This window comes from Seriola lalandi, unplaced genomic scaffold, assembly GCF_002814215.2.
Source record: "Seriola lalandi dorsalis isolate HSWRI2012SDOR001 ecotype SW California unplaced genomic scaffold, Sedor1 jcf7180002054421, whole genome shotgun sequence".
NCBI lineage: Eukaryota > Metazoa > Chordata > Actinopteri > Carangiformes > Carangidae > Seriola > Seriola lalandi.
In genome coordinates this window covers 371,723-397,178 of record NW_019524974.1, presented here as the reverse complement: position 1 = coordinate 397,178, position 25,456 = coordinate 371,723, and the positions used below count along the sequence as shown (strand labels likewise).

The window sequence follows — 25,456 nt, the reverse complement described above, 5'->3', positions numbered from 1 at the left end:
CGGACTGATGTGTTTTCCAGTTTCCTCACATGTTGGCTGCGGGGGAAAGTAGGCCAGGGTGTGCAGCGGCTGACTGATCGACCCTCTCTCCCTCTTGTCCTTACATTACACCGTTACCCTGACATCACACGGCCCTGCCAGGGGGAGGGGGCGGGGGAGGGAGCGGGCACGCAGCTTCTCGCGCTCTCGCTCTCGCTCTCTTCTGGCCGCGCAGGCTTCCGTAGATACGCTCCAAACATGGTGGCTCCCATGTGCTAACGTGAGAACCAAACTGGAAACAGAGTCTACACCGGAGCAGTGAGGGAACAGACACTGTACAGCCACCTGGATCACTTTTACAGGAAAACCTCCGACGAAGTCGAAGAGCAGCTTCCGCCACAGTTACAGGTGTCGCAGGTAAAACGTAAAACGACGCCTGTTTAGCCTAGCTAGCAAACATGCTAACAACTTTCCTGGTATAATGTGTGCAGCAGTAGCAGAGGTTTGAGGGCAGTTTTCATGACAGAGTTTGCCTTCATTTAGTGAGTTAACTCTAAATAAGACACATTTTTTGCTCCTCTGTAATGGCGGCCGTACTGACGTGTCGACTCAGTGTTGTTTAATTGAGAAAAAGAAAAGCTAAAGGTGCTGGAGGTAAGTTAAAGGTACAGCTCAGACCTGTACAAATCCTGCTTAAGCCCTGGATTGACGAGTCCTGAAACGGCTAGTTAATTAATTGATTAGTCGATGGACTTAACAATGGTCAACAAAACTTTAGATTTCTATCTCTGAGGACTTGCAGCTTTTCTCTTTGTTGTAAACTATAGTGTTGAAGGTTTGGCTGTTGGTCGACTAAACAAGCCATCTAACACACCACTATAGGCACTAATGTGATGATGGGGAATTTGTCAGCTGTTTTCTGATGCTCTACACACTAAAAGATGAATTGATCTAACCATTAATGAGCTTAAGAAGCAATTCTTGATCTTGAAATCAGAAGTTGACAAAACAATCTTGCCACAATGTCAGTTTAGTCTGTGGGTTCTTGAGCTTTTGATCCATGACGACGGGACAAACTCCATCTGTTGAGTTTGCCATCAGCAAGTGGTTTCAGCTTTAGGTTGGGTGATCATGCTAATGTACTTCCATATATTCATATCCTGACAATCCCTCCCTTGAAATATTGTTGCTCAGAGTGCTCATTGCTAAATAATATCAAACTAATGTAACTGAAGTCAGCATGAGACCTCAAATATTAGGAAATGGAACTAAATTAACATGGTTTTTGTTGTCATATAAAACCAAATAAAAGGTGACTCTTATTTGTGACCTGTAAAGAATAAACAGAGTCTTGCATCAGAGAATGAATCATGCTTTTTTTATGAACATTTATGATCTACTGGTGAGATTTAGCTTCTTTCTTTGGACATTTTGCAGCAGTCATGTTTTATTTGTATTTTCCAGGCACTGCCCCTTTATGCTGGTGAAACCAGCTCGCCTGTTATCCCTCATCATCTCCAGTCACCTGCATCATTCTTGCACCTTCTCTGCTAGACAGACACTTCAGTGGAGGCTACGCAGTGCTGCTGCTACTCTCAGCAGGGGGCTGAAATCTATGGAGCCCGTAAAAGCCTCCCACGACTCAGAGGTTCCAACTACCAACCCTCCACCTACGTCTACTGGCTCTTCAGCAGATGTTGTGATCTCAGCTCCCACAGACACAGCATGTGACAAGGAGGAGACGCCTACTGTGGGTCTTTTACCAGGGGAGACGGTGGTCAAGGAGGGCAAGGCGTCCATCTTGTTTCCCAGCGCAAATGAAGTGTTTTACAACCCAGTCCAGGAGTTTAACAGAGATTTGACGTATGTATAAACCACTTTAAACCACAGACATAAGTTTCCTCTGATTTAATGCAATATGAAGTGAATCAGCTCAGAGCAGGTCATCAGTTTGGAACAGTACACTGTAGAGACAATAAAAAACAATCATTGGACAATCGGCATTATGCTTTCTCTATGCATATCCCTGCAAAGTACAATAATGTTCTAAATGTGCTACTTTAAAGTGAAAACTTTTGCTGAACACTGATAAAACGGAGATAGTAAATGTTAAATCACAAGTAGAGATATCACCGGCCAGCTAATATTTTGATATGTATGCTAACATTAGCTAACATTAGCCATCTACCAGACCACCTGAGCCTGTAGTGGCAAAAACCTCTGAGTGTACTGAAAGGAACAATGGCATGTTTGCTCATGAACTAAAGTTTGAATTTGAGATTGTTTTATTTCTTCTCCCGAAAGTGACGTAATCTTTCTTTAATAATAGAAAATGTATAAAAGTGTTAATCTTCATCACGATATGTTCAGCAAATAGATGTGGTGGAGGACAATCATACTGAGTGTTGGTGAAACTCTAAACCTGTCAGGTTTTGGTGCTGGGATGAATTGCGCATAATTTTAAGTGAATCGGATAGGTTAAATCCTGTTGTCATAGCAACACTTATAAACAAATCGCAACTAGATTTAGCGGGAAATACAGACAAAAATGAATTTAGCTTTCATGCCTCACAGTAATGTAAGCAGCCCAGTGGCCACATGGTGGCGTAATAGCAACCAAAAAACAGGAAGTTGTGTGTTTTCCCCGCACAGAACTTTTCATCAAAGTTTGCTAGTTTTTGAGATGTTCTGCTAAACAGGAAACAGTTCACGCGACTGAACACTAACCCTCATTGCTAAGGGAAAACAAGACACTTGATCTCACATATCATATTTTTGATTCTGCAGACATATATTTCTTTGCCTCCCCCAATTTAAACTGCGTGATCTTTGTCACTCAGTCACAGTGTACCAGTAATACATCAAGACCACTCTACAATAACCTAAAATTTAAACCGCTGGTTTGAATCACCAGTTGTGTTTGGAGGAAAACAGATGTCATGAATATTTATTAAGCTCTGTTTTTTTTTTTTTTTTTTTTTACCCTGTTATCCAACCTACAGTCCATGTTTATATGTATGAGCAATCCTTTTTCTCTCTTTCCCTCTCCAGATGTGCAGTGATCACAGAGTTTGCCAGAGATCTGCTGGCTCAGCGGGGGGTGAAGGTGGTGGTGCCCGGAGAGAAGGAGAGGGTGGTGGTCTCTCTGGCAGAGGAGACGAACGAGGCCGATGCACAGATGGAGGAGAAAAACGGAGCAGAGGAGCCAGCTGTGATTGCTACAGTGGGGGAGAAATGTGAGGTACGTGGGATTGATTTCACAGTGTAACGACCGTGGAGCAGATTTTTATTGCTCTGTCTATCTCAGCCAGAAAAATCCCCATGAATGGAAAAAAAAAAAATCCATTTAAAAAATATGTGTGCAGCTCCTCCAATTGAAATGTGTCAAATTATTTCTCTGTGTTAAAGTAATTTATCTAGCTGTAATGAAAGTGAAGTGTCATTGTCGGTACTATCACTAAATAAAGGTTATACGATAAGTAAGATACACAATATAAATGATACCAGCACAGCATATAATTGTTGACATAACAAGCTTACTAGTGTGGAGTCAAAGGGTGGAAGATCTCAGTGATGGTGGTAGCTGATGGGGATCACAATAAACATAAACAGTCTACAAAACTCAACACTAAAGAAATTAAAGGCAGCCAAAAAGAAATCATTAATCCAGTTTTGTGACGCTGAACCACCTGCTGCACTCCCCTGACTCGTGCCCTGTAGTTCAGAGCAGTATCAGGATTTAGTGGTTTGTTTTCCACTGGGGCCTCTCATGCTAAAAATATGCACACTGATCCTGCTGGAGCAGTTTGGATCAGAGCTTCCAGATAATTTCACACTCAGCTGGTCCCAAGTGGTAGAAAGAGGTAATTAGATCATTTCATGAAACTTTGAAGGATGTTAGGTTGAAATAATGTCATTGATGATCGGTAAACACACCTGAGAGAAAAGTTTCTTCTCCTTAGTTGGTTAGTGAGGTGGCAATTCTGGTTATTATGGTACTATTCTGGGATAGTTTAGCTTCCGGCTGATTACTGGTCAAAGAGAAAACCTTCGGACTGTGACCAGCTCTAAAGAATTTGGCTCTTGTGGGAATATGTGCAGCTTCTGAAAAGTAAGAATATTCTCTGTAATGTTTTCTGTTATAACACTTGGCAAATAAGTTTGCACACACAAAAAATGACTTTGTTACTATAGCTTTAAAGGTCCATGTTATAAAAAGTCAAGGTTCTATATTAATACTGTGAAAGTATCAAAGCCTCAGTCCACAGAGAAATGCACACAGCCTGTATTCAGAAACTGAGCCTTAAAACCAGCCGTCAGGACTTCTGGAACTTTGTGATGTCACAACAAAGCAGTCACCAAGCCCCGCCCACCTGGACCCACCATCCAAACCTTGCAGGATTTGGTTTCTCTGAGTGTTTTTACCTGAAATCTGCTGTGTTTTTATTTGATCACTCAGAAAACAGTCAGCCAATCAGAAGAGAGGCTCAGAACTTTCTCTCCTCTGAAACTTCACTGTTTTGGTTCAGTCTCACCAGATGAACATTGAGCATTTAGCAGTTAAATACTTTGTGGACCAAATCAAAACATGGGGATTACGTTCATTAAACACGAGTCCAAATGAATCATAATGCTGTTTTGTGTCTGCTGAAGGTGAAAATAAGTAACTGTTTGCTATATCAGCTTCATAAGGTGATAATATGTCTGTTTGGTTTTGGCAAAAAAAAAAAAAATCAGTTCATGTCACTTTCAGCTCGGTCTTCGTGTCCTCGAGGGACTGGCGGCGTCGGGTTTGCGCTCGGTGCGTTTTGCTCTGGAGGTCCCGGGCCTGCTGAACGTCACCGCCAACGACTTCTCCACCAAGGCCGCGGCCCTGATCGCCAGGAACGCCCAGTACAACGGAGTTGGCCATCTGCTCCAGGCCAGCTGCAGGGACGCCAGGTAGGATGTGCTCGTTTGCTGCTGCTCTGCCTCAGCCGCGGTTATTTAGCTCCTTCGCTGATTTGCTGAATGTTGGTTTCTCCCTCTCCTGTAATCATCCAATGCTCCTCATCTTCATTCATCTCCAGTCTTCACCTTTGACCTCTTGTTCTATTCATTCTTCCGCTCCGGCTCTGATCTCTTCCGTTCTTGTCTCTTCGCCTCTTTCTTTTATGAACTCTTGTCCCTTTTCTTTCACTCTCGTCTCTTTTCTCTTTGGCACGCTCGTCCTCACGCCTCCCTTCAGTCCTTTCTCCTCCTCGTGCTTCTCTGAATTAATGTGCTCTTCTTTGTAAGCTGCCCTTGACTCGTCTCATTTCTGCTCCTCTCTGTCCTTCATCCTTCTCTGCTCCGTTTTTAAATTTCTATTCTCTCTTGGTATCTAACGTTTCTTTTCATAGATGTGAATTATTTCTTTTCACCTCCTGTTCTTTTCTGTTTTTACCCTCAATGTTTTTGTAGTATGCTGATGTACGAGATGCGAGGAAAGAAGGAGCGCTATGACGTCATTGATCTGGATCCCTACGGTAGCCCCGCCTCCTTTCTGGATGCCGCTGTGCAGGCCGTCAGTGAAGGAGGTGAGTAGTTCAGTCTGTTAATCGGTTTTCCTGTTAGCCAGCAGTTTATAGTATCAATGCGGTTTTCATTCATTTTATAGATTTTTTTTTTTGATTGTTTTGTGAATATAAAAGGCCGATACATCTGAAAATGTATGAAATACATTTATATATATGTATTCCCTAAAATAAAGATGATCTTTAAATGTTTTCAAAAGGCAGATTTCACTTTCACACGTTTCCAAGAGCTGAGAACGACAGTCCAGCTTAAAGCTCCGAGACGAGGCATTTCTCACCGGTAGAGTTTTATTTAGTTTAAGAAATAGGAGAATTTTCTTTACTCATAAAGTAACACTTTCAAACAGGAATTTGAAGTCACGACCTTCAGAGTTACATGTAAAAAATCACCTACGCAATAATAATTCTTTATCACCCTTCAAACTGAATTATTTGAGTGGAGATGAAGAACAAAGGTGAGTTGAGCTGGAGGTGTGTGACTGAAAGAAGACTGGGGTGTTGAGTGTTTCTGAGTGTTGGTATGAGGAAATTTACAGTTACTCACCGAGCTTTAGATCACAGTGTGACGGTGTGTGTTTATTGCTCGGGGCAAAGAGAAGAGTCCCACAGCACCGCAGACTCTCCCTGTTTGCGATTAATCAGAATAAATGCTGATGAAAAATGCGAATTAGTTTGTAGGCAGCAGAGAGCGCTCCATCCAAGGACAGTGGACGACCTTGTCATTGTCCTGTTGGTTTAAATTATTATCAACCACGTTGGTTGATGTGAGAAAAGCCGCTGTGGTGTTTACTGGTGTCTGAATTTTCTGAATATTGAAATTCAAAATGTTTGTGCTCAGTTTCTAATTACTGCTTCTAAATATTAGATGTGATGTTCTTTATTTTGGTGTCAAATGAAAACATGAAATATGTTCAGGGTTATGTGTCATCTTGTTGGGCGGTTGGATCCGAGGAAGGTCGCGTATTGTTTGTGGAATAATTCTTGTTTGAGTTTCAGACAAAGTTTACAAGACCGAACAGAGACGGATCTTTAGTCTTAAACGACGCCTCCCATGTTGTGTAACTGTCCTGTTTGACCAAGCTGTGACAGGACTTTTTTTTTTTTTTTTTTTTTAATATATCTTGTTCTTTTTTGTCCTCTTCTGTCTTCCGTCTCTCCCTCTCTCTGTTTCTCTCTCTCAGGTCTGTTGTGTATAACATGTACAGACATGGCGGTGATGGCAGGAAACAGCGGTGAGACCTGCTACAGCAAATACGGTTCAATCTCCATCAAAGCCAAATACTGTCATGAGATGGTGAGTACACACACACACACACACACACACACACACACAAATGTAAAAATTCGCATACAGTACACGCACAGACATGTCCCCATGTGTGCACTGATAAGGTCTTAATCCTTTGTGTGTGTGTTTGAGTCCGACACAAACAATGTTGTGTTGTCATGGAGTCTGGCCTGAGGCTACATGTTGGTGAACTCTGTGTGTGTGTGTGTGTGTGTGTGTGTGTGTGATGACCTTGAGCTGCTCCCTATCGTTCTGTTACTTCCCATAGTATTTTTAAAAACTGACTCTTTGTCACAAACTTGTCAAATGACTGTTGTCTTGTGTTGTAGACACATTTCTGATGACTGCTGTAGCTTTAACCTGCTGACAGACACACTGTTTCCTGTCACTGCTTCACAGTAAAAGCCACCCTGTGGTTTTGCTAGGTGAAGACTTTTAATTTGAAGATTTAACACTGGATTCCTGTGAATCTGTTAAGAGTCTGAAGGTGGACTCTGTCACTAATAATGAAATCAACTATATAGAGAAACAATTTCCCATAGTAAATACATTGAGCACCTATATGTGAAGACATTATGACAATAAATAGAAACGGGTTCTGAGGTCATGAAAGTCTTTGGGACTACAATGTTGAATTTTAAGTTTTCTGACTCTGGCGCCACCCAGTGGTAGAAACAAACGACAGCTTTTTTTATAGAATAAAGACTCTTTAATAATCGCATACAAATTCCACACAAAGTGACTTTTAGTGATATTTTTTTTCTTGTGGTTTATGGGGATAAACAGCAGTGACTCTTACTGTCTGATAGTTTGGCCACTGATGTATCGAGAACAGGCCAGTGGACCAAAACATTCCTGCAAAGTTCACTCTGTAAATCAATACTGATACTGGTTATTGATCGAACGTCTGAGAAAACTGCTGTTTTCTCATTTAGTTTAGTTTTCATGAACTAAACTCTCATCTTTTTTTATTATTATTTATTTTAAGGTGTAGGAATATTTTTGCCTTCGACTGTCATGATAACTAGAGGGTGAAATTATCCCCCAGAGATGCTCTATATTGACAAAATAAAAAAGTTAGCCATGTTTTATTCTTCTCAAATAATAGATTAATGTTAGTGGATACTGAAGATGTTGGTTTTTAATTATTACTGATGGATACGTCATGGTTTTTTTTTGTTTGTTTTTTGTTGGAATAATTCCTTGATATGATGCGAGTCAAGCTTCAGTAGGAGAAAGAGGATTTCATAGATAAAGACTGTATCAGTTAAGTGTGTGTCTCTCTTCCCTGCAGGCTCTTCGTACCATCCTCCACAGTTTGGACCAGAGGGCCGGGGTGTACCAGCGATACATCCAGCCCCTGCTGTCCGTCAGCGTCGACTTTTACATACGAGTCTTTGTGCGCGTCTTCACGGGACAGGCTACAGTGAAAAACTCAGCCAGGTGCTCTCTCTCTCTCTCTCTCTCTCTCTCTCACACACACACACACACACACACACACACACACACACACACACACACACACACACACACACACACACATGTACTGTCTTCTAACAAAGGATGTTATATGATGAAAGATGAATGATCCTGAAACTGGGTCACTGCAGCAACAAATACTAAAAGTAATGGCAGCAGGAGCACTCAGTGAGATGAAGGAAAAAAGGAAATAAAAATAAATAAAAAATAGAAATATGTGAAGGTATAAAAAAACTGAATCTTGATTATGTTGATTATATAAGGAAAAATGTGTCATTACAGCGTACAAACAGGATGTGCTGTTCACATATGAACAGCTGCACAGACACACAAACTAAATAAACCACAATGTTTAAATCTCACATTGAGCGGTTCTCCTCTTGTGCTGCAGTAAACAGGCTCTGGTCTACAACTGTGTCGGATGTGGCGCTTTCCACTTGCAGAGAATGGGCAGGAGAACGAGCAACGGAAAACAGTAAGACGGCACACACTGTACAACTGGGTCTGAGGATGTTTTGCATGTGAAGGGGTTAAATCAAATAAAAAATAAAAATAAAAAGCTTCAGACTTGGCGGCACATGATCTGAGATGGCGGAAAGAAAGCTCTCTCTCTTTATACATCTTAAATGACCAGGGTGGTCTGCAGGAGAATATAGAAAGTGGGAACAGGTAACCAGGTGAGCAGCTGTAGATTCATCTGTTTGGACGAATGACATTTGAGCTGTTGAGGCTTCACTGCTGAATGTGCAGGAGTGTCTAGGTAATATGTTTTTTCAGAGTTGTTTGTGCTCCTGCCTGATTCTGTGTGTGTGTGTGTGTGTGTGTGTGTGTGTGTGTGTGTGTGTGTGTGTGTGTGTGTGTGTGTAATGTTGAATATTATGTGATTTCAGTATGAAGTATTCTGCTGCCACTGGACCCCCTGTTGGACCAGAGTGTGACCACTGTGGACAGAGACATCAGGTAACACTGACACTCAGTGGTATTCTGATATGTTTTGTATTCTGTAGGTAAATATAAATATTTTAAAGGTCCCATGTTGTATAAGGTGAGATTTCCCATGTTTTTTTAAAATCTTTTATTATAGATCAGGTCTAGGTTCTATATTGATACTGTGAAAGTATCAAAGCCTCAGTCCACAGAGAAATGCACACAGCCTGTATTTAGAAACTGGGCCTTAAAACAAGTCGTAAGGGCCTCTGCAACTTTGTGATGTCACTACAAAGCAGTCACCAATCAGAGGAGAGGCTCAGAGCCTCCTCTACTCTGATTGGCTGATCTGTTGTTACTAGAGCTCCAGAGAGAAGCCTGAGAGAGGAGATGTAAAACTCCACTGAGATGGTTTTTGGTCCTTAAAACCACAATTATATCTTTTTATGGATCAACACTTCAAATAAAATACAGGGAAAGTGTAAAATATGGAGCTTTTAAATTTCCTTAGTGGATCTAAATTCATTTACACCTTGATTTTATGTTTTTCTCTCACAGAAAGTGTCTCTCACAGTCTTTTATTTCCTGGTGTGAACAGTGCCAGAACCTCTGTGCCTATTAGTAGTTATTACTCTACAAACACACATGCACACAGTACATGAGCTTGAAGCCTGTGTCTGTCTGTTCTGTAGCTGGGTGGACCTGTCTGGGCGGAGCCAATCCATGACTTGGCGTTTGTCCAAAAGGTTTTGTCTGCTGTGTCGGGGAATCCATCCCGATTTGGAACATCCAAACGCATCGAGGGCATGCTCAGCATGGTGACCGAGGTATTCACTTACCTTTTATACACACTCTCATGAAGGGACCTGATGTCATCTTTTGGTATTGTCGCGTAGACGCAGCCGGTTGTATCAGGTGACTTTACATTGTGTGGAAAACATATTTGGAGATATTTGTAAATTTCGCTTTCAGCATTAACAGCTCATTACTTACCAGTCCTGCCAAGAGCTTCAGCCATCATTGCGTTTACAAGACAAGAGGTTATAATAAGTCCTCTGAGCAGCTACTTCTTGAGGGACGCTACAGTGACTCGGTATCGGAAAGTGATGAACCAGTGCGGCTAGGTCAGGGTTTAGCTGGTTAGCATGCTAACTTCAGTAGACGAAAAGAAGTGATAGAAATAGAAGCCAAACAAGAGGGTTGCTTTCCACCACTGGAGACAGCTCTCAGTGAACTCGCAACTTTTCTTCTAGACTGGTGAGTAAACAGCTGCTAATGCTAACGTTGGCTATGTAGCAATAGCAAAAACTTACAAAAAAAAAAAAAACAAAGGTCTGATAATGACCTACATGATTGACAACGTGCTTCCTGTTGTCATCACTTCTGATGTGCTGCTTATTTCAGGAGTTGGAGGATGTGCCTCTTTATTACACTGTGGACAGTCTGAGCAGCACGATACACTGCAGTACTCCACCCCTGCTCCAGTTAAGGTAAACACACACACACGCACACGCACCCAGCAATAAGTACACAGTGTGTTATATTGGTATTTTTGACATTGGAACATTATAACAAGCTGTGATACACATGGACACAGTCTGTTCTGTGGTTGTATTGTTTGTTGGAGTCGTCGGTTAAATTAAACACCAGCACAGATAAGAGCCACAGTGTTGTTGGACTGTGACTGTAGCCGGAAAACGTGAGAGAAATAAAGAACTCTGCTCAAACCACTTACTATAAATAAACAACATGAATGGATAAGTGTTAGGAGGTGAAGCAGTGAGCTAACCCAGATAAAAGAGCCTGGATTATGCAACATGTTTAAAGCTGCACTCATCCGTATTTTCTTCTTTTTTTTTTTTCTTTTATTTAAATTTTTATTGAATTTAAATGACATTAATACAGGGTTGGTGGTACAGTTACTGGTTCTGGCATAGACGTGAACATGGTGCATAAAGACGAGGCAATCAAAAGAAAAATAAATAACTTATCCATATATCAACGGGGGGGGGTAGCTCGGTAACTTCTTCAAATTTGGCACAAACAGTCACTTGCACTCAAGGACGAACTGATTAGACTTTGGAGGTCAAAGGTCACAAGACACTTTTTAGCCATTACTCGAGACTTCACACAGCAATTATGACAAAATGTCACACGGGATAGTTCATGTTTTATCTGATTCTGGATAAACAGGGATGTAACCTGAAACTACTCTGAGTGGCGGAGGCAGACAACCGCGAGGAGGTCGTTCTAGTTAACTCATGATTTCATGTTGACGTTATAAATACTGTAGTTTGTTTTATTTCTCCTCAGAGAAGCTTTGTCTCGTCTTTGAGAGATATTTGTAAATATGCTGCTAGCAGACATTAATTTCACACTGAATCTGCTGATTCTCTCTCTCTCTCTCTCTCTCTCTCTCTCTCTCTCTCTCTCTCTCTCTCTCTCTCTCTCTCTCTCTGTGCAGGTCCGCGCTTCTTCATGCTGGCCACAGGGTTTCCCTCTCTCACGCCCGTAAGAACGCAATCAAGACAGACGCTCCTCCTGCAGCCATCTGGGACATCATGCGATGCTGGGTAAACATCACTGATTGAGCGCTGAGTGATGTGCCTCATTGTTGAGAATCACTCTTTATTTACACCTGTGTATTTGATTGGTGGTGTGCCACAGGAGAAGGCTAATCCTGTGAAGAGGGAGAAGCTGTCTCAGACCAGCCCCGCCTTTAAGATCCTCTCCACTGAACCCAGGTGAGACCGCACCCTACACCCGAACTCATCAGCGGCCGCTCAGTGGACCTGCAGTGCCAGTGACACTGGATGTGATTTGTTTAATAAAAGCGCAATGTCGAGACAAACCTGTGACATCCTCGTACGGGATTGTGCGTCTGTGTGTTTGTAGCCAAGAGGCCTGTTTCACTGTGAGGGAGGACGCCAACCCCCAGTCACGCAAACGCCACCTGACCCGGTTCCAGGAGAATCCTCAGGCGTTCTGGGGACCCAAAGCTCGCGCCAAAGCCAGGTAACCAACACACCAGGACACACACAGCAGGACACACACGAAGCTATCATACTTTTGAAGAGGGTCGACACATTTTTAAAATGTGTTAAAGAGTGACTTCAACTTTGATCAGGAGACTTTTCTTTGCATTTACTTACTTCATCAACTGAAGTCAGATGTTTAGATGTATAATTTTATGAAGCTGAACGCTGGTAAAATTTAATTCAAAGATATTTTAATGGCTTCTTTGGGGGTTTGTAAACACCTTCAACTACTTATTGAATGAAGATGTGAATGCTTCTCCATCTTCTTGGTTTTGCTCATCGTGATCTATTTCCTACCTTCATCTTATTTGTCTTTCCTGCCAGTCTCTCTCTCCTCCACCTCCGCTCTTCCTCCATCTGTTAACCTTACGTTCTCTCCTGCTCCTCCTCCTCTCCTCTCCTCCAGCGGTGGCATCACCACCAGCCTGCAGGACAAGAGGAAGAAGTGCCAGAACAAGAGGAAGAACCAGATCACAGACTCTTCTCAGCTAAAAAACTTCCCCTGCAAGAAGTTCAGACAGGTCAGTTCACCTACAGACAGGAGAAGCTGCTGACGGGTTTAAAAAAACAAATCCTAGAATTATGAGATGAAGAGCATTAGGATCCAAATTTATCTAACATGTCATGAAAGAAAAAAAAAAAAAAAGTTGGTTTACAGGAAACATTTTAAAATATCTTTGAAACAAGGAGGATGAACACGAATTTCAACTGTAAACTCACTCACCTTTTTACATGTGGACAAACTGCTCATCACTGTGACGGTGTTCATCATCTGTCAGTCACAAAAAGCGTGTGAGTGAGTGTGCGAGAGTGAGATGTCTTTTGCCGTTTGGTTTCCTCCTAATAAAGTTTCAGTCGGTGGAACTTGGTTCATCGGTGGCTGCTGTTGCTGCAGCAGCAGAGGTGAATGTCAACAACCTAACTTGTTTCTTTAGAAAAGCAGTTTCCTCCTGGAAAACACCCACCTTTTCACAGACACCAGCTGTTATTTCAGTCTTTCTCTTTTTGTGTTTTCTGAGAACCGCTCTCTACCTCAGGTCTGCACACACACACGCACACACACACGCACACGAAGTTCAGAAGAGTTGCTCGGTTGTTTCACAAGCTGCAGGACCTGATGCCACATAAAAAGTTCCCTGGTGTCCGTGTTAGTGTTCTTTCCCTGCAAATTCCAGATATTGAGTTTATTTCTTATGATACAAGGATCGTGATCGTTCATCAGGATCAGAAAAAGAATGAATTGGCTGCAGGTGAGGAGGATTGAGTTTGTGCAGGTGAGGGTCGTTTCAGCAGCGTCATGTTCTTCATGGGAAACTTTCAGTCCCACAGAAGTAGAGGGAGACCGTTACTTCATTATTGATTACACCTGTTATACGTCCTCATGTCCCGGGTGGGAAAAAAGAAACTCCAGCACATTCTGCTGAATTAGTCGTCTCCGTCAGCTGCTTTGGCAGGTCGCCACTCTCTGCTGGTTTCCTGCCAGATGAACTGAACGCAGCCAAAATGAACCGTTTGGCTGCTTTAAGACGTTGTAATACAACGTCGGAGTCACCTGGCCCGTTGTTGTTGTTGTTGTTGTTGTTATCATTTATCTTATTGTTGTCTGTTTTCAGGGAACATGTACAAATGGAGACAAATGCTGCTACTCCCACGACCAGGAGCAGACGAATCAAGAGAAGATGGAATAATTCTACTGTCTTCTCCTAATTCAGATGTTTTCTTGCTTTTTTTAAAATAATTTTATTTCTGTTATTTCTGTTTTTTTTTTAAGTGCAGCCTGGATAAAGTGAGAATGATGTGCTGCAGATTGCATTTAGGAGGACAACAACCTAAAAGCTGTTAATATACAGAACAACATATCCACAATTCAGTTTTATGTCAGATTCACATGTTGGGTTCCTCTTTCTTTTTTTATCGCATATCAATAAAGTCCTCACTATGACTTTAAATGTTTTTTTGTCTTTGATATTTAAGGTTGTAAAGGTTGTTTTCTTTAGTTTTTTTCTCACCTTGAATATTTGATGGTAAAACAGGTCAGTTTTCATTAAATTCAACTTTTTTGTTTCGAGTTTTAATTAATAGTTTAGACGCAGTAAACTAACTGTTCAGTAAAACCTGCCTCCGTCTGATTGATTATGCACAGAATCTGTAACGTTAACACACAGGTAATACAGTAAGTGATAGATTTTATTGAGCTGCTTGATGATCAGTATAAAAATCAAAGTATATACACACACATTGGCAGAAGTAGAAAAGTCAACACTTATTGCACACATCAGGCAGACAGATAGAAACATGTTGGCACCAGTTTGTAGAGAGAAAATGTTCCGGGTTCAGTTTTGGAGAGATTTTAGTTGTATTGTCTCTTGTTGATTTATTTATTTTTTTTATGTCTGCACTAAATACAAAAAGGCAGCTTCAGCTAATACTGTACAAATGCCTCCAATGAGAAACATGTTCAGTGGCTCTGAACGCAGCTTAGGTTTCCAAAAAACATCTGAACGTCTGGTTCATTTCTTCGTTTAAAATCGGAACAAACCGGATTTTCACATGTTTCTGGATGCACGAGGCCACAGCGTTGATCTGATTTAACATTGCTGGCGTTTGAACGCACGCGTGTCTGCGTTCAGAATCAACCTGCGAACACATCCGCTCATTCCTTTTTTTAATCCGGTGCACGACAGTCCTCGCTTGGTGGAATCAAACCCAAGCCAGGAGGTCACAGGAACTTCATTTGACTGTAACTGCATCACTTATTCATTTTGTGGCTTCTCGCAAAAAAAAAAAAAAATCTGAAGCGTGTGATTGGCTATCTGAGGCTGACCCTGAGCAGGAAGGTTCGGATCTCCATCGGCCTCAAGGTCACCTCCCACGTGGAGGGGTCCTGGAACGTCTTCAGCAGGGGCTTCTCCTCTGGAAAACAAGCACAGCTTTTAGACACCACCAGAAAGAAGCAGAGTATTTCTACAAATATCCAACACTTTAAAGTAAAAACTAACAGAATGAGTCTCGTTGAGCTGCTAAAAAAAAAAAAAAACACCCTGCAGTTTACTAATAAAACTATGAAGCATAACGATGAGTTTATGACTCATTTCATTACGCTGCCTGTTTAATGAGTCCCTGCAGGGAGATCGTCTTTACAGTTCAGTCGACTGTAATGGTGCAGTGATTACCGCCCTCGCAGAATTAAAAGGCGTCAGTGGATTTCTGGATTCGCGCTCCTGTCTTCAATCTACGCTCTTAACTGAACACGACGCTCCGCTACCAGCCAAAGTGGTCCATCAGTGAGTGGCAGGGAGCTGGTGAACTGCCAGAGCGCTGGTGGATGACACAGATTCTCCAGCGTTTGGCTGCCTGATGCACATTTTTGGATGACTGTCCACTAATTTACAAAAGCACAGTTTCTAGGGAGATTAGGCAGGTTGGAAGTCGGCGACAAAAATTTGAACACGGTGAGATAAATCAGATGGACAGATTGTCACAAAGATTACTGTTGACATTCATCATCTCGAGGATAAAAACTACATTTTTCTGGTGACACCACTGACTGTTCTTGTGCCAAAATTTCCACCCTTACACAAGAAATATACTGAGCACATTCAGGCTTCCCAGAGGATAAACCCTTTCCACTTTGGGCAGTCGAGCTTCCCACTAGTGCCACCTACAGGCCAAAATGGTCTAACAATCTAATTTATCATAAACTTCTGCTGCTTTATTCTTTTTACATAATTGTATATTAATTGTATAATTACACATTTGCTGTATTTTGCTTTTTCTGGCGTTAGGCTTGGAAATGTTTTGATAATTAGTGCCGATATAATACCTGGTTCTGATTCTAATACCAAACACCAAAAACTAAAGCAACTTTTTTGAGTTTTCACTGCTGCAGAACAAAGAGCAGGTGGTGGTGATTATTGCTTGACAAGACCTTCGGCCATCTTTGCATTTACAAGACAAGTGGTTATAAAACTTCTTCTGGGCTGCGCTACGTCTTCAAGGCAGACTGGAGGCTACAGTGACGAGACGGGCCGGGGCTAGCTGGTTAGCATGCTAACTTCAGTAGAAGAAAAGACGTGATGGAGAGAAGAGCTAACATTGGTGTATCTCTCCACCTCTGGAGACAGATGTTGGTGAGTAAAGGAATGAAGTTTGATGCTGAACTCGCAACGTTTCTTCTAGACTGGTAAGTAAACAGCTGTTAATGCTAACGTTAGCTATGTAGCAATAGCTAAATGTACAAATAGCTCCTTTAAAAATAAAAGGAGGAACTATCAGATCTGATTTGGTGATATCATCTGTAGTGGCGTGTTCCTTCAGACAAAATCTAATTTCAACCCGTGTAATCCAGCGCCTGACAGGTGCGGGTGTCCCGTACCTTTCTGTGGCGTCCAGCTGAAACGCATCATCTCGTCTTTCCACTGATTGGCTGACAGGTTCAGCTCAGACATGCCCAGCACGTCCAGAGTGGAAAACAGCTTCTATAGACAGGAAAAGACCGGATGACAGAATTAGTTACATTTTATTATATTTACTCTACTTTTTGATTTGATCTATTTAACCAGTTAATTATCTATAAAATGGCCCCACAACAAGAAGAAGCAAGAACGAGCTAATCTTATTTTTGAAGCTTAAAACAAGAAATTCTTGAGTTTTATTAACTTTCCTGCTGATCTACTTTCATTCATTAATAATCAATCAGTCATTAATAATGTAATAACATCAGCTCTTGTCTTGTCCAGGTGTCCGGAGGGTGTTTGAGCGTCTGACCTGCAGGTTGACGGTGACGGGTTGTGAGTTCACTTTGCTCTCCCAGCTCTGGAACTGATGCTCCAGCCTGAGCAGCACCGAGTCTTTGTCCCACTGCGTCAGTGTGAGGAGGTGGACAGCAGGGGGCAGCGCAGCCTGAAGACCTGAGAACTACACACAGATACAGACACAGACAAACTGACTTTACTCTATTCACGCAGGTCAGAGGATCCACTGACAGTCGACTCCATAAAAACCATTTAAAACTCGCTCTCAGACGCGGCCTGTTCATAGACTTTGCTAATTTCTTTTTGCTTATTCATTTTCTAATGTCTAGTAAGAGTAGAACGTGTCTCTAATTACAGGAAAACATCAGCACAACGAGAGCTTAAAACAACGCACTCTCCTGAGACGTTGAGAAATGAGAACAATGTCTGGAAATGCTAATACGTACACAACGGGAGAGAAATGAGTTCATGCAGGAGTCAAGTCCACTCAAGCAGCCAGACAGGCGGCAAGACGTTCTCACAAACTGCCTTTAGTGCTTCTGATCCAGGTCATAGAAACGCTTAATGAGCCAAACCTTTCCTTCACCCTCAACTAAAAGAACAGTAACGTAAAGTTTTTATGAGGCAGTCTGCAGCTCAAGCTCGTTTCACTAATTAAAAGAAGAGTTTAGGGCTACAACTGACTAATATTTGCATGATTAATTAATCTTAATTAATCATTTTAACCATAAAAGGCTAGAATTCAGTCAAAAATCGTCTTTTTTCATTTGCAAGAACCCAAGGTGACATTCAATTCAATATCGTATATGGAAAAAAGCATTTTAGAGGCTAATGTTTAATATTTTTGCTATTTTTATCAAATTTTTTGCTAATCAATTAATTGATTGTTTTAGTTCTAGGAGAGTTTGTACTTTAACCTCCAGTGTTAAAGAATTTACTGAAACCTACTCTACCGTTTTCATGTCTTAACTAGGACGGCACTTCATCAACCCCCCCCACTCACCTCCAGTCGGGTGTTTGGACTCAGATCTCCGTTGGTGAACGTCAGCAGCGGCTGCATCACCACTTCCTGCGCCAGGGGCCGGTGTGCGTCCGCGGCGACAGACGGGGGGTCGAGGGAGAGCAGGAGGCGGCCGCGGACCACCAGCCCCTCTGGGAAGATGTTGGAGGTCTCGTTGAGCGGTTCGGCAACGCCGCGGACATCATCATACAGCAGGCGGCGGTGGAGCTGAGGGACGAGGAGGGTGGAGTTCAGTGTGTGTGTGTGTGTGTGTGTGTGTGTGTGTGTGTGTGTGTGTGTGTGTGTGTGTGTCTCACCATGATCTCCAGAGAGCCGTTGTGGATGCTGCCTCCTCCCTGAGAGCGATCGGTCACCACGGTGAGTTGGTCCACATCATCCTGAAAACCACATGTACAACAAGGATGAGGAAAAAAACACAAGTGGAAACAAACAAACTGAAATCTGTTACAAAGAGAAGAGAAAGAACATGAGATAACATTATATAAAATCCAAAAACATGTTCCTGTGGTAGAAAGTAGTTATTGTTATTCTGCAATAACACACCTTGATGAATGCGCGGGAGTTGATGGGGTAGTAGTTTCCAGCGATGGGCTCTGACTGCATTAGATTCCATGTTGGACGGAAGTCTTTCCTGAGGGGAAACAATACACACACACACACACACACACACACACACACACACACACACACACACACACACACACACACACACCTACCTCTGAGTTTCCTTATAAAACACAGTGAGTCTGACAAACGTTCCTGACGTGTTATAGAAAAGTTACATTGATGGATGAACTAATTTTAAATCTGAATCTCTGAGTAAGAAATATCTGTGAGTGAGTGAAATTGTTAGATCTCGGTCAGAGAAGCGGGACTGATCGAGACAAACGTTTACATTACGGGAGCGGATTTTACACAGCTGGTTGTTTAACTCCAGCCTGTAGGCAGCCATCTTACTTTCTCTGCAGCACCTCTCTGCCGTTGGAGTCGGTGTAGAAGATCTCTGAGGTTTTAATGCTGGTGTCTAGACGGGTGATCACCTCCTTCCCCAGGCCGTCGCTGAGGAGAGACAGAAGAAGAAAAACAAATTGTTTAGGGTCAGAATAACTCACGGAATCCGACTTTTCTAACATAAAACTTTGATATCAATACCGATTCTTAACAATGCTTTTTTCCAATACCAATTTTATCATATCCACTTTAACATAAGGACAATTAAAGTACAAATTTCGGTTTGACTTCAGTTTTATTTTTAAGCTCAGTCTCTTTACACACTCAAATGTATTTGTGTAAATAAACAGCCAATCACCAGCATTATTAGAGCTTGCTCCAAGCATGCTGCATGCTGATTGGCTCACGGATGCTAATGAGATTCACCCTTTTTTACTCCTCAGGTATCGAATGAAAAGAAAAAATCTGGATGCAACATCATGATGAGCGCACACTCACTCGATGGGCAGCGGTCCGACCGTCCACTCCAGCTCCAGAGCTCTGCTGTCGCCGTGGAGACGAACCACCTGAGACACCCAGGGAGCAAACCACTGCCTCACCTCCTGCACCACTGAGGTCTGCAACGTGAACCAACACCGATCGTTATATTCACACTGCAAATGATTTGATTATCTCATTACACAAACACAAACAAACACAACTGTCTGTCAGGTGTATTTAAAGGGTCACATCGCTCTTACACACTGGATTGGAAGCGTCTCGCGTGCCACACCTGATGCCAACAGATGTGGCACAGCTGCCGTGAGCAGGTGTCAAACTAAAGCTGTGTAATTAATCATCCTTTTTTTAATTAACCCGACATTTGCAGACGTTAATGAGGACTCAGTGCACTGTGAGGAAACTGGACCTGGATCGTCTCGGTCTTGGCCGTCCGGCTGATGACGAACGGCGTGGACGAGTTGGGCCTGAAGATGTACGCTCCTGAGGGCTGGTTACTCTCCAAGTTGTTGCCGTCACTGGCGTTGTACCTGGAACGTACACAAACACACACGTGAACAACAACGCCAACAAGAGTTTGGACGTGTAACGGTGCTGTGAGTTCGTTGCGTTTCTAACCAGTAGAAGTTCTGCGTCAGCTTGATGCTCTGTTTGGTCTCCAGGTTGCTGAGGCTGCTCAACAGGCCGGTATCTGGGTCAAAGGTCACCCGCAGGAACTGGAGCACACGGACACACAAATACTCATGTTTTATGTACTGGACTTATCTCCCATCATGAAATATGAAAGGAGCGCGTGATGACGCCGCGTTAAGACCTTGTTCTGGATCACTGTGGGGGCGCCAGGCTGCGCGGAGGCCGGCCGAGGTCCCGCCTGACGCAGGGACACAGAGTATGTGCTGTAGCCCAGAGGAGGAGCCTGAACCTGGAACACCAGCTCATTGACGGCGAAGCCCCGGTTCCTCCTCACCTCCCGAGTGGCTCTGGACACCGGAACCACCTGGAACACACACACACACACACACACACACACACACACACACACAGATTACGTCTTTTTCATTTTATATTATCACTGCATATTTAAAACAAATGACACACACAACATGACTGCAGGATCGTGGCTCAAAGGATAATCTGAATTTAGATTGTTTTGAATATTTCATGAAATCCTGTCATCACAAACACTAAATCATAATTATTACTGATAAAGATTTGAAGAAATTATCTTATTTTCACATCTTATATCGATTTTTGACTAAAACAATTAATATATTTAATTATGAAAGCTCTTAAGAGTTTAAAATGACTGTAAATTATAACATGACCACAGAAAACTTCCACTCATACGTAGTTATTATCCTGAAGTTGACAAAAACAATTCCTTACAAAACATCCTGCCCTTAAAATATGAATTAAAAAATATATTTTAACTGTGAGCAAGTTGCTGTAAAAGATGGATAATCCCCTCACACTCATTATCAAATAAAACATCCATGCAGATTAAAGGCTGCTGTGCTGCCACACACACACGCACGCACGCACGCACGCACGCACGCACGCACGCACGCACGCACGCACGCACACACCTGACAGTCCACAGCTTTGCCGTTAGCATCAGACACCGCGTACGCTGTTCCATTGACGGGCAGCCTGACGGGCCGAGTGACGGGCCGAGCCAGAGGGTTGTACACGCTGACTGAGAACTGAGGGAGGGACAGACACAGAGGTGGGAGGTTGAGCATCATCCAGTAACAATAATGACTATTATTAATGAGATTATTTAGAGAGGATCTACTGCAGCTAAAACATGCTTCTCTTGATTTATTATTTCTTTAGTTATTTACAAATGTTTGTCGTAGGAAAGGATTTAGATATCTGTATTTGCACAGACTCCAACTCTGAAGGTTAAAGTCGAGTTAGGAGTTGGGGAATTAACTCTAATTAAGTTAATAACAGGAGCTGCTGGACAAGTTAGTTTGTGTGCGTGTGTGTGCGTGTGTGTGTGTGTGTGCGTGTGTGTGTGTGTGTGTGTGTTTCACCTTTTTGCTGGACTCGGTGAGGGGACACACACTGATGTTGAGGTTGTCACAGTAGATCCGCTTGGCAGACGAGCCGCTCAGAGCAGCCAGACTGTTACTGACCAAAACCTGAGAGAGAGACATGCAGGAAGTATGGAAATAGAAGGGACTTTCAAAATAAAACAAGTACATTCAGCCAAAAAAAGCTCAAACTATCAGGACATAATACGGAGGATTATGCTGAGCAGGATAATGCTGTGTGAAGTCTGACATACCTGACAGCGCTGCCAGCCGTTAGCCAGCCTCCTGGCGTAGTCGTTGGCCACGTGTTGCTTCTCAGTGCCCGACACCGCGTCGTGATGCTGAGCCACCGCCATGGCCTTCTCTGCCAGTGAGAGCGCAAACAAACAAGAAGCCGTCGATCAGACCATAATGTCACAGAGGATCGAGTGTGATCCTCGCCTGTTGAACTCAGACACGCAGAAGTCTTTAAGCTTCTCTTTTAGTGGAAGCATTAAGAATAGGTTGTCATTTATACCGATTACTCCTACTGATCTTATTCATTTATTCTTTTCACTTCTTCTCTTATTTCATTTGTAACCTTGTTAGGAAAAGTTCATCTTTTCTCACTGGAGATATATATGTGACCACAAGGGGGAGACATAATAACCTCTCTCCCTCCTGGTCTGAGTCCAGGAGAAATGTTTTATGATAAAAAGGTAATAAAGAAATCTCACTCATGGTCTGGCTCTCGCCTTCCCCAAAGGGTCCCTGCCTGGAGGCCGGGCCACCGAGCACCTCCAGCTGGTTACACGTCTAAAACATGAGGAAAAAAATATCTTGTTTAAAGCCACACAGTTAAAACACGACATTTATAGTTTAGTATTCGTGGTCCCAGAGTGTAAATCCAAAAGAGTTTGGTGATCCTCTGACTAGTCTGACCTGCAGTTTCAAAGTTTTCCACCTGTGAATGAACCTTTTTAATGCGCGTGAGGGATGTAAATGGATCAGCTGGCGTGAACCTGACGCTACCTGCAGATTGCTGTTGCTGATCCTCTCGTAACGCTTCAGCGCCGGTCGGCTGGTGAAGTAGCCGGTCCAGAAATCATGAGCGCTGTCTGCGTAAGGGAAAAAGTCGTCCGTCTTCAAAGCCCTGAGTCGAGAGGACGATATGGTCGCAGCATAAAATCCATGAGACACCGTCTGGCTGTAATTCTGATATGATACTCGTTAAAGTTAAAGCTCACACTACCAGGTGAGGTTCGCTCGGTGCAGCTCCTGGAGGTAACAGGACGGGGTGGAATAGAGCACGTTGACTTTGCTGCCGTTGGCCTGCTGGGCGTTGACGTAGTGGATCAGCTTGTCCAGGTTCTTGTACCACAGGTTGGCGTTCTCGTACTGGAAGTCTGAGCCCATGGTCATGATGATGTGATTCGTCTTATACACCGTGGCCTGAGAGAGAGGAGGAGGGATCTGTTACGAGTCTGTTCACACTCCCCCATAAGATATGGTGTGTGTGTGTGTGTGTGTGTGTGTGTGTGTGTGTGTGTGTTGAACCTGACTGTTGGCGATGGTGAGGAAGCGCATCACCACATCATCAACATTATAGTCCTCCAGGTCAGGGTCGTCTCTGATTGGTGGGTCATCACAGGACTGGTCCCAGCAGAAGCCCTCGGGAGGGTTGTAACCGTTGGGAAGGATCCCTAGTGGATGGGAGGGGGGAGGTTGAGAGCAAAGGTTAGATGATCAATTCACTCCAATTTCAATAAACCCATACTTTATGTTTTTTATATTAACTTAAATGAATTCTTAAAAGACTAGAAGAGATGAGAGGAAGCATTGGTGCAGGTGTGGTGGAGTTTTGTTACCGGTGAAGAGGTCGGCCGTGGGGGGGGTCAGGCTGTCTGAGGCTCTCCACAGAAGCTCCTGCTCCTTCTGCACCATCCTGTGCATCCGGTCCTGGTAGTCCAGACGGCCGAAGAAGAAGCCGTCATATCCCATCTGGAGCAAAACAAACAAACAGGAAATGATCCGAGTGAAGTTTAGCTGAGAAGCCACTTAACTGTTGTGTTTCTGTGTGTTTTTCTTTCCAGCCTCAGTAGAAAACAGCGCTTCCTTGGCTCCGGTCTAAACTACCTGTGCAAACATGGAGGCGTGTTCACGGGCGTGGCCAAACGGGTCAATGTGCCAGGCCACCCGGGGACGACCGCAAGCCCCGAACGTCTCATTGAGGAACCTCAGGCCTATGGTCATCTGGTCGATGACGGCGCTGTAGTGAGTAGTGGCCTCGTCACTCATGCACCAGCCCCCATTCACGAACTCCAGACGCCCTGGAGGACGGCGGAGAGAGGAGATCGTCGGTCGGGTCACACGCACTGAAACTCTCCCAGTGTAAACATCAGTTCAGTGTTGGTTCATGTACCTTCATTTACCAGCTGTTTGACCGTCTGCTGCGCGCTGGAGCTCTGCCGTTTCCACCAGCGGTAGAAGAACGCCGTCTCCACGTAGATGAACCTCCTGTCTGGGTTCTTCAACAGCTGATCCACCACCGAGTCCAGGATGTACTGCACCCCCGCATGCTGGATGTCGTTACGGTCTGCGCACATACACACACACACACACACACGGTTTGAAACATGGTAGAACTCTGAACCTTGTGTGTAAACAGCTGTATTATTATATAAAACAACATTATGTTCACATTTGCAGTCATGTGCAGCTCACAAACATGTGCTCCTCCTCAAACTCCACAGAGTGTATTTAATATCTGCTTACACAACCACACATGAAATAACACACAGAGGTCAGAGGTCTGCAAAACACACAGCGGCTCTCACTTTAAAAAGACTCGTGATGCTGAAATATACGCAAACTCATCACCCAAACCACAGTAAAACTATAAAACTGTTATTCCAGTGTTTACTAGTGAAGAAACGCATTGACAGGAAGCACATTATAGGACCATAATACAGCTGTTTTCAACATGCTGGTTGTGCACTTGAGTCATAACAAGTGGTTAATTTATAACTACTGACTGTGGATGGAGGTACATCTTCATTTTGTCAATACAGCACATAACAGCAGAGCTTAGTTATCTATTAACCATTAGACACTTACAATCATTTTACCATTAAAAAGGGGATTTTTCTGGCTTATGAATCTTATAGTTGGGGTTGTATGTAACATCTTCATCTAATAATACATTAATTACTACAACATCTGCATCATACTCCATCTCACATGAGCCATTATCAGCAGGCTAATAATCAACAATTAATCAATACAATTGATAAAGTAGAAGAGAGGGACTGACCTCCATAGAAGTACTGGTCCACGGTCTTGAGCCAGCCCACGTCATCATGAGTGTGAGGGACCAGGTGGACATTCAGCATGTTGGGTTTGGTGGCATGACATGACTGCACAAACACAAACACACAAATACAGTACGCACCGTGAACGCAACGCCGGGAAATATACAAATAGTCTTATGGTTGAGAAACGTTCAAACCCGTTAACACGGAAACAATGTTAAAAGTTTTATTAAAGTTCATTTCCAGTCTCACTTCCTCATCCTATCTGACAGGGAGCAAAGGCGGATGAGCTAAAACAGAAAGTAGCCGCAGCTGGAAACCAGAAGTCCCCCGTTTAAACTAATTATTAGTGTTAAATAAGTTAATTACACCCATTAAACAACCGGAATATACACGCGGCAAACCTCGTATCCGCATGTTGTTGTGTGTTTTGTTTCCGGTCCAAGAGGGAAACTTAAAACCGCACTGAAGAGAGACAGGAGAGCCACAGCCAGCTGCAGCGCTCCGGCCGCCATGTTGGAAAAAAAAAATGAAGCGCGAATCATATGACATCTGTTTATGTTGAGAGGGGTCACGTGACAACACTTCCGCTTTTATTTTTATGTCCCTCAACTGAGACTCTCAGGCAGCACTGCAA

At 43.1% G+C, this 25,456-nt stretch overlaps 2 protein-coding genes across 4 annotated transcripts; one reads left to right on the top strand and one right to left on the bottom strand.

The window, feature by feature from the left end:
- The first annotated feature begins 208 nt into the window (after positions 1-208).
- Positions 209-14,215, top strand: trmt1 (tRNA methyltransferase 1). Of its 3 annotated transcripts, none has more exons than XM_023410293.2 (16): positions 209-396; positions 1,538-1,842; positions 3,031-3,220; positions 4,733-4,920; positions 5,422-5,537; positions 6,716-6,828; positions 8,117-8,265; positions 8,693-8,776; positions 9,192-9,261; positions 9,921-10,055; positions 10,633-10,718; positions 11,693-11,801; positions 11,896-11,972; positions 12,124-12,243; positions 12,673-12,787; positions 13,880-14,215. In XM_023410293.2, exons 2-16 carry the CDS (start codon positions 1,595-1,597, stop codon positions 13,952-13,954), a joined length of 1,875 nt encoding a protein of 624 aa, XP_023266061.1. In that variant the 5' UTR covers positions 209-396; positions 1,538-1,594; the 3' UTR covers positions 13,955-14,215. The 3 variants fall into 3 exon arrangements, with proteins under 3 accessions (XP_023266061.1, XP_023266060.1, XP_023266059.1); XM_023410292.2 differs by having other exon boundaries at positions 1,534-1,842; XM_023410291.2 differs by having other exon boundaries at positions 1,444-1,842.
- A 220-nt stretch (positions 14,216-14,435) lies between these two features.
- man2b1 (mannosidase, alpha, class 2B, member 1) lies at positions 14,436-25,347 on the bottom strand. The gene is made up of 23 exons (XM_023410290.2): positions 25,224-25,347; positions 24,822-24,924; positions 23,931-24,104; positions 23,645-23,838; positions 23,377-23,509; positions 23,066-23,211; positions 22,761-22,960; positions 22,541-22,661; positions 22,246-22,324; positions 21,784-21,893; positions 21,530-21,637; positions 21,077-21,193; positions 20,305-20,487; positions 20,109-20,206; positions 19,900-20,020; positions 19,491-19,609; positions 18,999-19,100; positions 18,585-18,672; positions 18,338-18,418; positions 18,024-18,248; positions 17,034-17,183; positions 16,642-16,744; positions 14,436-15,179 (listed from the first exon to the last, which is right to left on the bottom strand). Exons 1-23 carry the CDS (start codon positions 25,332-25,334, stop codon positions 15,076-15,078), a joined length of 2,970 nt encoding a protein of 989 aa, XP_023266058.1. The 5' UTR covers positions 25,335-25,347; the 3' UTR covers positions 14,436-15,075.
- Between the last annotated feature and the right edge of the window lie 109 nt (positions 25,348-25,456).